The sequence below is a fragment of the Temnothorax longispinosus genome, chromosome 7 (assembly GCF_030848805.1).
Source record: "Temnothorax longispinosus isolate EJ_2023e chromosome 7, Tlon_JGU_v1, whole genome shotgun sequence".
Taxonomy (NCBI): Eukaryota; Metazoa; Arthropoda; class Insecta; order Hymenoptera; family Formicidae; genus Temnothorax; species Temnothorax longispinosus.
Genome location: NC_092364.1, coordinates 522064 through 537253, shown reverse-complemented (window position 1 = coordinate 537253; position 15190 = coordinate 522064). Strand labels below are relative to the sequence as shown.

The window sequence follows — 15190 nt, the reverse complement described above, 5'->3', positions numbered from 1 at the left end:
TAGAATTCTAATTTAGATCATTTAAATTCTATTTTGAAATTTGACGCGAATTATTATAAATCGTAAAATTTGGCGGCATATCACAACAGGGAGATGAACGGTATGTTCGTTTCGTTTAGAAAAAACGGAATCATTCCGCGTCCAATCGAACGCGTCGCGTCGGAAACAACGCGAGAATCGAGATTCGCTTGTGAAGAATTGGAGAATATATCGCGAGATACGGACGTGCCTTGCGGAGGAGCGCGGCGGGTGTGCGCGTGCGCGGCTCGCGCGCGACAAGCAAAAGTAAGATGGCCGACCAAGGAAACAAATAGAGCGCCGTCGTAAATAACACGAGTTACACGAGACGTCCGAACACGTTCCGATCGTGGGGGGGCCGCTTACATTCGCACGTGCGTTCGCGCGACGTACGCCCGGTTGGCGGTCGGCAATCCGCGGGGCCGACGGCATCCGTTCCCCGCGTGACGCGTGACGCGTGACTCCACTGTGCGAAAACGCGCGCGCGCGCGCGCGCGTGTGTGCCCACACGCACGCTTGTTCGCCCGCTCGCGTTCAGCGTGCTCCGCGTTGATCCTCGCGCGCTCGCGAGTCGCGAGAGTATCCTTCCTCCGCTCCTCGCCTCTTCGTTGACGCGACGCGCGACGACGCGCGCGTCCCGCGCGCTCCGCGCGTATAGTCCGCGAGCGCGAGTCGCGCCGGGGGCCGGGGTGCCGAAGACACGCGGTGGTGGCGGGTGGCGGGACCCCACCGAGAGCCGTCCGAGAGAGAAAGAGAGGAGAGGCCGCCGACTCGGGAGCAGCCTCTTCAACCTCTTGCCGCCGCGCGGAGACCCCAGAATGCGATCTTGCGACACGAGCCTCTTCGCCCTACGCAGCCAATGCCCGCGGTCCGTCGCCTAGCTCCTCATGCTAGTCTCGTCTTCCGAATTGCTTGGGGCACAGCATGAAGGAGATGCTCGGAGGGTGCTGCGTGTGTTCTGACGAGAGGGGCTGGACAGAGAATCCGTTGGTGTATTGCGATGGACAGGGCTGCACTGTTGCTGTGCACCAAGGTATTTGTTCACGGTCAACACCCCTTGCAAAATTATTACATTTTCCTCTGTCGATTGAGGAGTAACAAGCGTTATTGTTTTGCAGCATGCTATGGCATCGTCACTGTACCAACGGGACCCTGGTATTGTAGGAAGTGCGAGTCTCAAGAACGCAGCGCTCGAGTGGTAGGGAGAATTGTTTCTTCGCGCTTGAGAATGCTTTTCTCAGTACAGTAAAATCTCGTTAATCTGGCACTATCGCGAGCTTCCGCGGCCCCTTGGGCGAGAGGCGAGTTTAACACTTATACGTATTGGTTATTTATTTATACGTGACCATTAGATCTTCGCTGATGAAGCATTCTTTATGTTTCTGCGAAAATATGTTGCTGCTTTTCTTGTTTTATTTTTGCTGTAAGTTTAGAATATTTTTAAATTCCCAATTGTTTTATTTACTCTTATATCCCTTACATTCTAGCAGCCCGGCAAATCCATTAATCTGGTATAATCTGACTTTTAATATAGTGCCGAGATTGTACTGTATTTCTATCTTTATAATGGACTAAATATCCAATCTATTTCTTTGTTTATTACGATAGAATATGAATATTTTTTTTATTGAGATATATATAATTGTTGGGGATGTAATTTAAATAGCGCTGTGAGTTATGTCCGAGTCGGGATGGAGCTCTTAAGAGAACGAACCAGGCTGGATGGGCGCACGTCGTGTGCGCTCTCTACATTCCGGAAGTTCGATTCGGTAACGTGACTACAATGGAACCAATTATATTGGAGCTCATTCCTTCAGAAAGATTTAGCAAGGTAAATCTTTAATCGATGTCACAGATGTGGCCATGAAACAAGTTATTCGCTGTGTTTAATATCACATATACTTTATTATACCTCGTATCATAGAAATTTGATGATTTTAGACATGTTACATCTGCGAGGAACAAGGCAGAGGTAGCAGAGCAAACGTGGGAGCCTGCATGCAATGTAACAAAGCAGGTTGCAGGCAGCAATTTCATGTTACCTGTGCACAGGCTCTGGGCTTACTCTGCGAGGAAGCTGGCAACTATCTCGACAATGTCAAATATTGCGGTTACTGCCAGCATCACTATTCGAAGTTGGTGAGTAATTCACTATTGAATATGTATTAATCAACGGATATCAAGTATTACGTAGGTATTAATTAATGTTGTAAAAATTTCTTGGATAACATTAATTAATTTACAGAAAAAGGGCGGCAACGTGAAGACAATACCGCCATACAAACCGATACCCGCCGACAACGGTTCGTCGGACTCGTCGCCGGAGAAAGAGGCGGAGACACCGATAAAATCGTCGAGCGGCAAGCGGAAAAGCTCGAGTTCCAAGTCAAGCGCGAATTCTAAAAGTAAATCCAATGCTAGTCCCAGTTTAGAGATAAACGGCGTCGCGGACGACAAGAGCGGTGGTAGCGGTCGTAATACACCAAAAGACACGTCCACAAGTTCCAGCAAGTTCACGACCTCTAACTTTGTCGAGACTATTGTCACACAGTCGGAGAGCGTGTTCGGACACGATGGCAGCGGCACTGTCACCACCGTCGCCACGACGGCAACCGCCCCTGCAATGAAGACGAACGCCGGTAATTCAAACGTGGCGCACAAGAACATTGGAGGCCAGGGAAAATCCAACTCGTCGACTTCTAACAAGGCGAGTCATACCAGTAAGAAGAGAAAAACCGGAGCCCGTACGCCGACCGTGATAGGGAATGAAAACTCGAATCAATCGGCCAGCTCCGAAGCTAGCGGATCGGTCGTGATGACGGTCAGCTCTATGGCGCAGCAGACCGTCCCGAGCAACAATGTGCAGCCGACAATCACCGAAGCTACTAGCTTAAGCGTAACGACGGAACCGGAAAAATCGAAAAAGGTAAAAGTCTTACATATGTTATTACATTAAATTGGTTTAGCACTTGCTCTTCTTGAACTTAAACATTAAGATCTTTTTTAGTCTATTGCAATAATAAAGATTATATAGTTTGTAATAAATTGCCGGTATAACTAGTGCGAACAACTGATTACGATATTTAATTAATTATTTTGATTGCATAAAAAATAACGATTATTAAATAATACCATATACCATACGTGGATTTTGCATTGTCTAACTGTAACTTATGGAGACATTGTAACATTATATAATAATAGCTAATATTAATTTGAGAGATTTGCGATATTCGTATATAACATTATATAAGTATTTGCTTATGCTTACTTTTGACTGGTTTGTTATCAAAATCTCGCGACAACAGGTTTAACAAAATTTGACTAGTGATCTTTGATAAGCCAGAAAAGCGATTATTTTTACATTTATCTTAAGTATCGTTTATCTTTATATTATAATCAAAATTTTAAAATTTTATGCTAATATTACAAGCATTAAGAATAAATTTATAAAATTTTAAAGCAAATGTCATGAAAAATCAAACATTTAAAACATTGTCTAAAGAATCGTACGCATAAATATAAATGAATATTTGACCACTTTTTCTTTGATCTGTTGGATATGTCACATCAGAATCACTCTTTGCCTGTGATAAAAATAAAATAAACAGGAAATCCTTTATTCGACAGCGAGCGGTTGATCTTGCCGCTCAGAAATTGTATCTCTGGACAAATTATATCAATTATCAAAAAGTAAGTGTTTGTTCCGCCAATAATATTTAATCAAAAGAACATATTTATATCAATTATGTCATGAATTAACAAAATATTTGATAAGTACAATGAGCAAGTCTCAATAGAAAAATTCTCTGTGCAAATCTATCTGACTTAACCGAAGCAACTAATTTCAGTAATGACACGTGAAAGAACTATTACCGTCACATTACTTTTCAATGATTTATCAAAGGTATAATTGAAGACAGTTATCGCGCTGTTTATTTCATCTCGGTATTTCTTCAAGCACATCTACAATGAATTAGTCATTTATCTGTAGGAATATCGTACTAGCTGTGGGATATGAGACGTGACGATAACGCATTCTGTTTGTCATCGATTGCAGATGAAAGCCGAGAGCCCGATTCAATCGTCGTCGAGCACGCCGGTCGCCACGGAGGCCACCACCACGCCTGTGATAATGACGGTGACGCAGTCCCAGTCCTCGGCCGTCACCCAGTCACCGACAACTACGTCAAACAGCATCGTCGTATCCGTGCCGTTGATTGCCACCTCGCTTGCCAGTGCGGTTCAGAGCGTGGTGACAACCTCGCTGACGATGTATCAACAGCTGCAGCAGAGCATAATCACTACGGCTGCCAATACCGAGCTGCGATTGAGTGCAATAGCGAACGCTGAGAGGTTCGCCGCGGAGGATGCACCGATAAAACGATCTCGGTAAGTTCTCTCGCCGTAGATACAAAATTGGAATTCATTGAGGGAGCTTGTTTGCAATTAGAAATTCTTTAAAAAAAAAATGCATTAAAAAAAGGAGGGAAGCGTATAAAAATACAGATTAAATCAATGTGTTCGCTGTAAGTACAATTATATCACGTAATTGTGTCGTAACATATATTTTTTTACTGTGTAAAATCTGCCGCAGAGGGAGAAATCGCTACGGAGAAATTATATTTGGAGTTTAGTTAAGTTGCAGTGGGAATATCAGGGAAATGAAAGGAATGCGTATCTCACGGTCTGTTTATCGCTGCCGTTAATACTGCAATCGAAATTGTGAACGTTGAATTTATAGTGGAGATCTGTGCAGTGACTGTACATAAAAATTTGACGACGCGCCACGAAGTGCCTCGAGTTTTAGACGTGCGAGGGATGCTCCGGGACAGTCGGAGAAACGACACGCGGCTTCAGGAGTGTCACGCGCCGCGTGCGTTCAAAATGGCGGGCGCGATTAGTAAACAAGGTGGTCGAGGTTCTAACCTCTTCCCACGCCGGAATCGGCCATTCGTCTACGGAGTACGGACTACGCAGCGCTCGCCCGAACGAGTATTCGGGCGGCCCATCGGTCGAGCGAGGAACAGTCATCGGGGGAGTCGGGAATCGGGACGCGGGTCCGGGTGCCGCGCGTTCGTGCCGCGGGCGGAAGCAGGCTCGAGTCGCGAGTGCGACGGAAGATGGAGCGTGTTTACATCAGTGTTCTGTGTATGTATTGAGCACGGTAGTTCACTCGGGGTCATTCGACGAGTGAGCTCGCGTGCGCGCGCGCGCGCTGCATAATAATTGCATCGCGGAATTGTTGCAATACATCGCGACGTGTTTGTGTGTGATATTAACATTATAACGCTGTAACCTCGGTAAGACGAGGGGGGAGAGAGAGAGAGAGAAAGAGGAAACGTCACCGGTGTTGAGTGGCCCCGTGACTCGGTTCACGTACTCGAGGCGCGGGTCTTGGCGAACAGGAGGCATTGAGGTTATGTTTGTTTTTTCCTCGGCAAGGCGCCTCACGGGCAACGAGCGACGGAAAGGTGTAACGTGACATCGTAAATGGCACTCCGTCGTGACGACCCGCCTCAGCGTGCGTTGATCTTCTCGTTTTTGTCTTATTAAACTGTTTGGGAATTGTATTTTCCATCGGGATAATTTCTGGCCGTGTGTTAAAGTAACGGGTTTTTTTTTATTACCACGCTGTTAGCTAGTTGTTACATAAAATAATGGACGTTTTGTATTTTGATGGAAGATGTGTGTCACAAGTTTGATGTGATTCGCCACGCTAACCGTTTGATACGTTCGCTAACTTTCAGTTCCCAATCGTCAGACAAGCAAGAGAAGCCTCGCAAACCCAAGCGCGGTTCGTCCAACAGCCAACCACCACTGCCGCAGTCACAAATGATAAACCCGTCAATCGTAACCTCTGTATCCAGCACCGCAGTCGTGTCGACATCCAAGAGAGGTGGGAGAAACAATCACCAGACTCCTCCACCCGCCGCCACGGTGGCCCCAGTATCGTCAATTATTCAGGGCCCTGCATTGGCTACTGTCGGGCACTTCAGTAGCATCAGTGGCGCAGGCTGCTCTGCGAGCATTATGGGGCCGACTGTCAAGGAATCACCGCCTAGCAGTCCTGGATCAGAAAGTATGAGTAGTAACACGGGCAAACGAAAGAGGAAAACAGCCGTATCCACCCCTATCCCATCTGCATCGACTACACCGACCGTTCTTGCTAACGCCATGATAAAGGAGGAGAACAACATAAAACTGTAAGATTTGCAAATAAAGAAACGTTTTGTCGTGGATAAATGCAGGAATGTGAATGTTTCTTTTTTTTTTCTCAGATTTCAAAATGGAGTCAGCGCACCGCACATGTTGGGGAATCAGTTGAATCCTAGTTCGACGATGGCGCAAAAGATGTCGGACACACTTTCGCAGGAGCTCGAGGCCCATTCTATATTTACAGAAGCGAGTAACTCCAATACAAACATGATTGGACCGCAGCTGCACAATCGAGTACTAGCATCTGTACGTAAAAAGACAAATTGCCATATTGAATTCGAAGAAACATAAATCTTGTTGATTTATGGTGTAATTCATTTTTTCTTATCAATTAAATTGTTTAGGATAAATTTTTTTAAATGTTTTATTCTTTTTTTAAGCAGATACGATGTGGCCAGCAAAGCATCCCACCCACTTCATTCGCCTCGGTTTTCTCTACGAGCGGCGGCATTACGAGTACAGCCAATACCAGTGGAGTTTTAGGTAGTGGAGCGATCCCACAGACGTTAGATCAGCTCCTGGAGAGACAGTGGGAGCAGGGAAGTCAATTTCTAATGGAGCAAGCCCAACATTTTGACAGTAAGTGTATGGCAAAGGAAAAAACATGTTTAAAGTTGCATGGGTTTGACAAAGTGAGAGGACCATGCTTTGTTTTTTATTTTTCGCAATAATGTCGAAAAAAGCTGCATGCCACACTTTACGTTATACTTTTGTTTTATAAAAAAACTTGTCTTAATTAAAATTTGTTATTTTTAACGGTACAATATTGCTTTGGCCTCAAATAAAAAGTAAACGTATTCAGAATATGACAGAAAGCAACATTATTGAAATCTGTTGCAGTTGCATCCCTGCTTTCCTGCCTACATCAGTTGAGAGCTGAGAACCTTAGGCTAGAGGAACATGTAAATAATCTCCTGCAAAGGAGAGACCATTTATTGGCTGTGAATGCTAGACTCGCTATTCCGTTGACAACTCAACCTAGTTCACATCCAGGTTAGTTAGATCAACTACTTGACGATATTTTTTGTATCTCGTTCATGAGAAGACAACGCGCATAATGTATATTTTCGTTATTTTCAGTGAATAATATACATCCAACGGTAAATCCGTCTCATCCCAATGTTTCACACTCGGAAGTGCCACCCGGCGCTCCGGCATCGGTACCTAGAGTGAGCCGCGAACCGCGAGTGAACAACACGTACATACCTCACTCCAGTACTAGTAATCATCCGACGACATTGGAGAACGGTTTGCCGCCAGATCCTTCCCCGCCTGCGGCTGCTTCTCTCGCTCAGTATCACCGAGGATCATTGGTTGCGCCTCAACCAAGCCCAACGATGAGGTGACGTATTTGTTCTTCGCGTAGAATACCGTTAAACGTCGATTTAAACTGATCCTTTATTCTCACAATTAAATATAGGCACAGTCCGGCTGGAGCTGGATACCTGCAGGGTCAACCAAGCAACATAGTATCGCCGGCGCCGGCAAACACTTCCGGCGTGGTACGAAATTCATCTGTCACGCCAGATCCATTGCGTGGAGTGCCGAGGTGAGTGAATAGTATTTTCATCTCATTTTTATTCTGTTTATCTCGTTATTACGGGCATAATTTTATGCATAACACATTGATTGTCAGGTCAGCGTCGCAACCATCGAGCAGTTATATGCCGTCGATGTATCAGCCCACCATGTCCAGTCTCACCAGTAACCAAGTGGGCGGAGTTCACAATCTTCACTCGCATGGACCCTCGCCGACTAGCCACGGGCCACCGGGCAAGCCCAGCTGAAGGTAGATACAAACTCGACGTAGCCGTGAGTCTTAATTATTAAAACGAGATTCGTTGCTACGTGTATTATTCAACATCAAAGGACCCAATCTCACCGCAAGAGAGACCTAACTGCGCTTCTTCGCGAGATATACATTTTTCTACGCCACGTTTATCGGCAACCGTTTTCCTACTTGATAAGAAATGTCACTTTAGTGATGTCGATTGCAGCTTACAATGTACAGACATATATCTCGATTTGTATATCTTTTCACAAAGTATTTTAAAGTTGTTACATATATATATCAATCATATATACATATACACTGTACAAATCTAAATATTTTGCACGTATATTGATAGCGATTTTACCGTGGATCTCATTGAAACGCTGTGTTCGTATGTATGCATCAAATCAAGTATTCGCTATAGGTTTTTTTTACTATCTTCCTATTTTTATCTTGTTGGACTTTTATACGTACGAGCTATATGTACATTGCAACTGTAACAATATTCTAGAGACTCAAATAGGAGATGTATAATAATGTAATAAAAAACTTGCAATTTTTTAGACGAAGAAGCAGTTAGGAAGATTTGTCTCGCAGATTTCTTTAGCAAAGATATTTTGCGAATTAAATAAAATTATTAAATTTTTGATAATTTATTAGGATGTTAAAATATGCTAGGACATTATAACAACATAACAATTTTATTTCACTTTTTTCTTTAATTATAAAAATTAGGCACGTTTGAGACATGCTTTTTATCTCTCTTTGTAGGCATCATCATTGAACAGCAAATCCACAGATGTACAAATCTTAGACTGTAAGTTAATCTATCGCGTTAAATAGCAATAATACGGTAGGTGTACATTCTAACGACGGTAACTGCGCGTATTTCTGGTGGTGCGACAAAAGGATACCCGAAATTTTGTAAAAAATTAAAGGAAAGAGAAAAAAATAACCGGGGATCAAGAAAAGAGAAAATTAGATTACTGGTTGCAGTAATTTTGATAAATTTGTCATGCATGTCAACGATTCTTGTTATATACTAATGTTTTGTCGAAGAATCGTAATTTTAAAATCGACGGGCTTCACTCTTATGCAGCTTTCCTATTTCTTTAGCGTACCACCGTTATGCACCGCAGCGTGTGTACTATACGACAATGATGATATCGAGTGCAACCTATTTCAAAGCTAATTTAATGTATATTCTAATCTTATACATACACGTAAAAAAGGGGGAAAATACCCAAATATGTACAAGACGAGCACTGCCTTTCGCCAACAAGAGCTGTGAAGTAGGTTGATCCCAATTCGACATTTTCTAACGAATGCATGATCGTTCCGTTCAACTTCATTTGCCGTCATTCAATTCCCTCTCTCCATTCAACTTCCCTTTTTCAGCCTGTAGTTTTTATCAATACTGTGTCGTCATTATGCATAAATTTTCGAGGAATGCAAATAGAAGGAGACATTGTGCCATCATTTGATCTACAACATTAAAGACATATAATTCGACCGTTATTATATCCATTACTTAATTGCATGTTAATTTGGTGACAATGACTCTGTGGTCGATAATATAAATAATATTTAAATACTTGCAGAAAAAAAAATTATAATTGCACATATAATATAATTTGTACATTGAAGTTTGTGATATTAGTGGAAAATTGATTTACTAAATTAAATAATTTATTTATATAAATTTTATTTATTAATTTTTATAAATAAATTAAATCCACTCTTCATCATTTAATTCAATTTACTTAACTCGTTAATAAATCAATTCTGTCAATTTACATGTGGAACAGCATCAACCACGAGAGCAATTATGACATTGTGTATTTACAGCAATTGGGAGTTTTGTTTTGATAATTTTATTTTCTTAGTAATCAGATTTTGCGGCAATCTTACAGCCTCGAAATTATGACTGTAATATTAATCAAGGGCGTAATAAAAAATTACAAACAAGACCGCGAACCACGGCACAGATCTTGATAATGCAAATATTTAAAAAACTTGTGAATACTTGTGCGATACATTTTGTATATGTATATGTGTATGTATTGAAATCGCGAAACACGCGAATAATCGTGTAAGATATGGGACGCACGATCGTATAAAGCCGGAGCTACGTTGCTTAAGAATGATGTAATATTCGTATATGTCAGAATTGAAATTCGTTTTGCTGTGCGTCTCCGTGAAAATAGCCTTCGATTTTCTATTCGCACCATCATGTGTCTATGATTTCCGAGAGCGTGCGACGCCGTGTGCAAATCGCAAAATCAAAAGTGCTAGACGGTACGGTAGAACATTTTTAGGATATAAGACTTGATAAGAAAACATAAGGTATTTCGCTCAAAGGCTACGGTATATGTAATATAATTTAGCTCGTTTATAAGTCGGCGAAGAAATTTGCATGTGATACTCCAAACAAATCACAGAATGACATATGCAATGTAAAACGACAGTTGTAGAGGGAGGGGGGAGAAAAGAGGATCGACAAGTGTCCGCTGCGATCGGCTCGAATGCATAATTCACGGATAACGTCTCTTCGTGTCGTTGAAATTGCGGAAGACGAGTGGGGGGGGGGTGGCATAGTATTCGCAGACGTCGAAAAACGCAGAAAAGAAAATGAAATAAGGGGGTACACTCGCAGGATGATACGTCCTATGCTGTCGCTTTATTTTTGCACCGTGGTTACGAGCATAATACGAGATTTCTCAGCCTCGCAAAACTAGTTAAACGAAATTATATAAATATGATTATACGTACGTATGTTCGAGTTTGTCGTACAAAACTAAAATTTTCCCGAGACCACCTTCCAGTGATTACGATATATTGCTTGTCGACGCGGCACAAAAGAGTTCAGAGATTTACGAAGAGCTAGGGATCGACTGATAACATTTTACCGCATTGTGTTCTTTGTCGTAATCCGACGATGTGTTCTCAAAATCGATATACATCAATTTTCCCCCTTGCATTTTTGTTTACAAGACACTAGATGTAATTGCGTTTTACGTAAAAGTATTAGCTCGCATCGACTGGAACACGACTGGGGTGGTCGAGGGACAATAAGATAAATAAGGGAATCGATTGTACTGTCGACTAAATTTGTAAGTCCGATTAGTGAATAGTGACGGAAAATTTTTAAGCGAAAGAGAAAACTAATTAGGGATCTAGATTTATAAATTGTATGATAAAAGTAATATTGTATATTCGACGAGCGAGAGAGGTGCGGGAGGGATAGACATGAAAACACCAAACCTACAGAATAGCTTATCACCACTCAGGGAGAATCAGTTTACTACGCAAAATTCTGCCGAGTTTTCCTTGTGCGCGCGAATACGTAACAACATTTGTCGAATTATCGTGCATTCTTGAGAGCCACGTTTATATTATCGCGTCATTTTTTATCGTTTAATAAGACACGATTGTGAAATAGTCGTGCACACTCAAACATAAAAGCTGACTTTTAATTGCTGTTACGAGGCATCTTTTCATCATTGCATCTCCATGTGAGTTTGAAAATTTTGCTTGACGAATATCTCAGGAAAGTCTCTGCGAGTACTTCGAATGACAATCCAGTTACGATGTTCTTGAAGAACACTCGATATTCACAGCCTCTCAAAAATGTACGATGAGAGGTATCGAACTCCAATGCGTATTGCTCGTACTGATTTGGTGAATTTCATGATTGACGACCTTGTCGAAAGTTCGCTAGGATTTCTAAAAATAAAGAAGAAAAAAGACAAAAAAAAGAGGAAGAAACGCGTGATTTTACGGCGCGATATCGCGTTTGTACTACTGAAGAGTATTTTATGCATTATCAATATAGTCGACTGTATTGTTAAGGGATATATTATATATATATATGTATAGGTATATATACATATATATATATGGTACGCGCGCGCGAGGCAATTATAGGAAATAAAACGGCGGGGAATAACAGTTGTACGATATCCTAGCAGAGAGAAAGAGACGAAAAAGAATAGAAAAGGGAGGGGAAAAAAAGAAAAAAATTGAAGTCACAGAGCAGTATGATGATATTTTTTCACAGCTGGATCAGTGCCAAATTTTTTCAATCGAATCATTGAAACTTCTCGATTCCTTAGGCTTTCATGTCGAAGCGTACGTGTAGAACGTAGGAAAGAACCCGGCGATATCGCGAGACAGAAAGAAGAAGAAAAATCTCTATTTGCACATCTATTTAGTCATTGACACGGATAGGAATCGATCGTCATCGTCATCGTCATCGTCATCGCATCGTGTGTGTGCAGCATGTGTGTATATGTGAGTCGGCGAGGCTTTTCTTTCCTTTTGAGACTGCGAGCATTGATCATTTCTTTTTTTTACTTTCTTTCTTTTTTAATTTCCCCGTTGAATTACCTATCGTGTCGCGTCATTTCTGCCAGGTGGTGTAAGGAAGAAAAAAAGAGGAAGGGTCGATCGTTGTTTCTTCGCTTCTGTGTTCAATCTCCAACTGCCAGAGATACAAAGCAAAGCAATTGTGTTCCTAATCATCCGAGCATCGGGCTCTCGCGTTCGCGAGCGTTAAATTAATTAGGTAATTTCCTGTTTTCGTATCGAAAGCCTTCTCCGACGGCGCGGAGAAGATGAAGAAATTCATCATTGACGGTCACATCGACGTAGCGATTGTGCGCATAGATTTTACTTTCGTAGATAAGACCTCATCTAAGAGCGATGCGTTAAATCTTATGTAATGGACACTTTTACCAAATAAATTGTCACTTTCCGAGTACGAGTGCGCTTTCATCGTATTTCCGAATCACGTTCCCGAGATTTAGGAAGAAACGTCTTTCCGAGGCCGTCTCTTCCATTCTTTTTTTAGTTTTTGCCTAATTCTTCATAAATTCTTAATTTACTCGTAAGGATCTCTAATACCTTTTTTTTTATCAAACAACAATTAACAATCTAAAGCAAATTAATTTTATTTACAAAGATATTACTTAATAAATTAATCGGAGTTTAAGTCGAAATTATCGTTAAATTTTGGGATTAAACTGCCACATTTATCACCAAATGTGCTCTAAGCGTTTTACATTCGTACTTTATATTTAATATAGAATTTGATCGTCGCGGAGATATGTATTTAAGTCGCTTCTCGATTAGACAAAGGAAGAGTTCGGGAGGCAGGAATACGCCGTTCTCGTTCATCTTTACTAGGAATTTTGGTTGCTCGGTTCTCCGATCGGCCGTATAGAACAAGGAATGTAAATTGCTATGCATACAATTTTGTAATGTAATTGTGCATATGAATATGTAATAAAAGAAAACTAAACCACTAGGCCAATCCTGACCTGTTTCGGCAATCCTTCCAATTCTCTTAATTTTCGTGTGATAATCACTTTTGACGCAGTACAATTAATATGTAATCTACATTCATTTGTTGAAAATTATTAGTATCAATTATTATATACTTATATCTATATGAATTTACATCATATATATGTTATGGCGTTATGCCAATAACTAGTTAATTATGGTTTTTACGCAGAAAATATAGCGTCACGCACAAAACCTATATACTTTTGGCACTGGAATTATACTAAACAAAAAATTCGCGCGTTTTATTAATTATTTTCTATCAATGTGGATATGAGAAAGAACTTGTCAAACATAGTTATTCCGTCTCGTTTATTTCAAATTTTTGCGAGTTTTTTCTAATATTTTTTTAGCGTTACGACATATGGATTACTTGCATTAAATGTCGAGAATCTCGGAATAGAGATATGTGATCGACTCAAATGGACAGTCAAGAGAAAGATATATCGCGAGGTTGTTCGTTCTGTCGTGTAAGGCAACTTCGGCTCACGGTATTATTTTTCCGCTGAGGGAAGCAAGAAGCTCTTCCTGGACTTTCTCGTGCGCACAAACACGACAATCCGAAGACCGCGCGGACAATTCCGCGGCGGCCTATCTCTCCCTTTATCCTTCTCTCGCTCTCGCTGTGCGGCCAACGATCGTGGGAAGTCTCACCTGCGACCTCGTCTCCGGCGAATCAATATTATACGAAAGCATGCGAACAGACCGTGTACCGTGGATAACGCCGAAGACGAGTCTCTTGGCAAAAGCGAAGAGAGGAAGCCGCAATCGTCCGCTGTCTTTCCCGTTTGCGAGCAAAATTATACGTTATATCGTGTAACGGAAGATGGGATCAATCTGTAAGAGAGCGAAGATTCGATTGCACTTATAACGCATTTATTTATACAGAGCCAAACAGAATATAGAGATTCACAATCTCCCCTTCGCATATTTATTTAAGAAATAACTTGACGTGGAAATTATTTTCAATACGGTCGAGAGTAATCTGAGAAGAGAATGCACGAACACACCAAATTTAAACGCGAGTACTAGCAGCAAAAAGATACTGTATTAATTGTAAGATATGTGTAATCTCACCTTTATTATATTAGATTCGTAATATATGTAATTAATTAATTAGCAAATCGAACCAAGTTTTTCCAAACAGGAACTTTTAGCTAATAAATTTATTTTACATTTAATAAAGTTTTCACAATGTTAAATTTTAACAATAATTTGTATTACGTAAATCCGCGCGCAATGTTCTCCCCCTGTAGATCGGTAGAGGGTCCATTGTTACGGCATTAAGCGCGTCGCGGTACTGTCCTGTATAAAATACGAATAGGATTTTATTGAGAAGGTTATACACTACGAGTTTTCACGCCGGATTTAACGGCAGATTTTAGATTTTTATCGCAGCTGGATTGGCGCCCAGCGCGATTTTATCAATCGCGAGGGGAACCGCGAATTTTTCGTCTTCTCATCCTGGAGATATCGAGAGTCAGAGATTAAATAAGTCTCTAATTATTACGAGTACTAAATAATCACGAAAATTTTTATTCAAGATACTGATTCGTAAATTGTAATTAATTGACAGTTATCGCATTTTTACGACAGAAATAAATTAACAAAAAAAAGAAGTATGTAATGTATAAACTTCTTATTTTTTACTTAATTTACGTATTTTGAAATTAGCTTTATTTTTACGTAGCATATCACGTAGAAAGATTTCGTTTCAAGTTTCTGAAAAACATACTCTCAATGTTTATAATTATTGTAAGTTTTGTTTTACAATCTTGTGCAATTATTTCTCAACGCGTCATAATTTTATGTCACTGTTTTAGCAAGTGATTT

General features: G+C 41.0%; 1 protein-coding gene across 4 annotated transcripts; it reads left to right on the top strand.

Moving 5' to 3' along the window:
- The first annotated feature begins 263 nt into the window (after positions 1–263).
- On the top strand, positions 264–13319 carry Alh (coiled coil domain containing protein Alhambra). 4 transcript variants are annotated; one of them, XM_071782651.1, is made up of 15 exons: positions 264–1051; positions 1137–1216; positions 1685–1849; positions 1960–2157; positions 2264–2944; positions 3649–3711; positions 4079–4410; positions 5769–6224; positions 6300–6483; positions 6618–6816; positions 7078–7230; positions 7318–7579; positions 7658–7786; positions 7874–8026; positions 8783–13319. In XM_071782651.1, the coding sequence occupies exons 1-14, from the start codon at positions 943–945 to the stop codon at positions 8022–8024; spliced, it is 3162 nt and encodes a 1053-aa protein (XP_071638752.1). In that variant the 5' UTR covers positions 264–942; the 3' UTR covers positions 8025–8026; positions 8783–13319. The 4 variants fall into 4 exon arrangements, with proteins under 4 accessions (XP_071638752.1, XP_071638753.1, XP_071638754.1 ...); XM_071782652.1 differs by having other exon boundaries at positions 266–1051; positions 6621–6816; XM_071782653.1 differs by lacking the exon at positions 3649–3711 and having other exon boundaries at positions 267–1051.
- The last annotated feature ends 1871 nt before the right edge of the window (positions 13320–15190 follow it).

Bases quoted from the DNA above. Each gene is read 5' to 3' on its own strand.
- Alh (XM_071782651.1), top strand. From the start codon at position 943: ATGAAGGAGATGCTCGGAGGGTGCTGCGTGTGTTCTGACGAGAGGGGC. The intron at 6,817-7,077 runs GTAAGTGTATGG...AATCTGTTGCAG, and splicing joins GCAAGCCCAACATTTTGACA to TTGCATCCCTGCTTTCCTGC. The intron at 7,580-7,657 runs GTGACGTATTTG...AATTAAATATAG, and splicing joins CAACCAAGCCCAACGATGAG to GCACAGTCCGGCTGGAGCTG.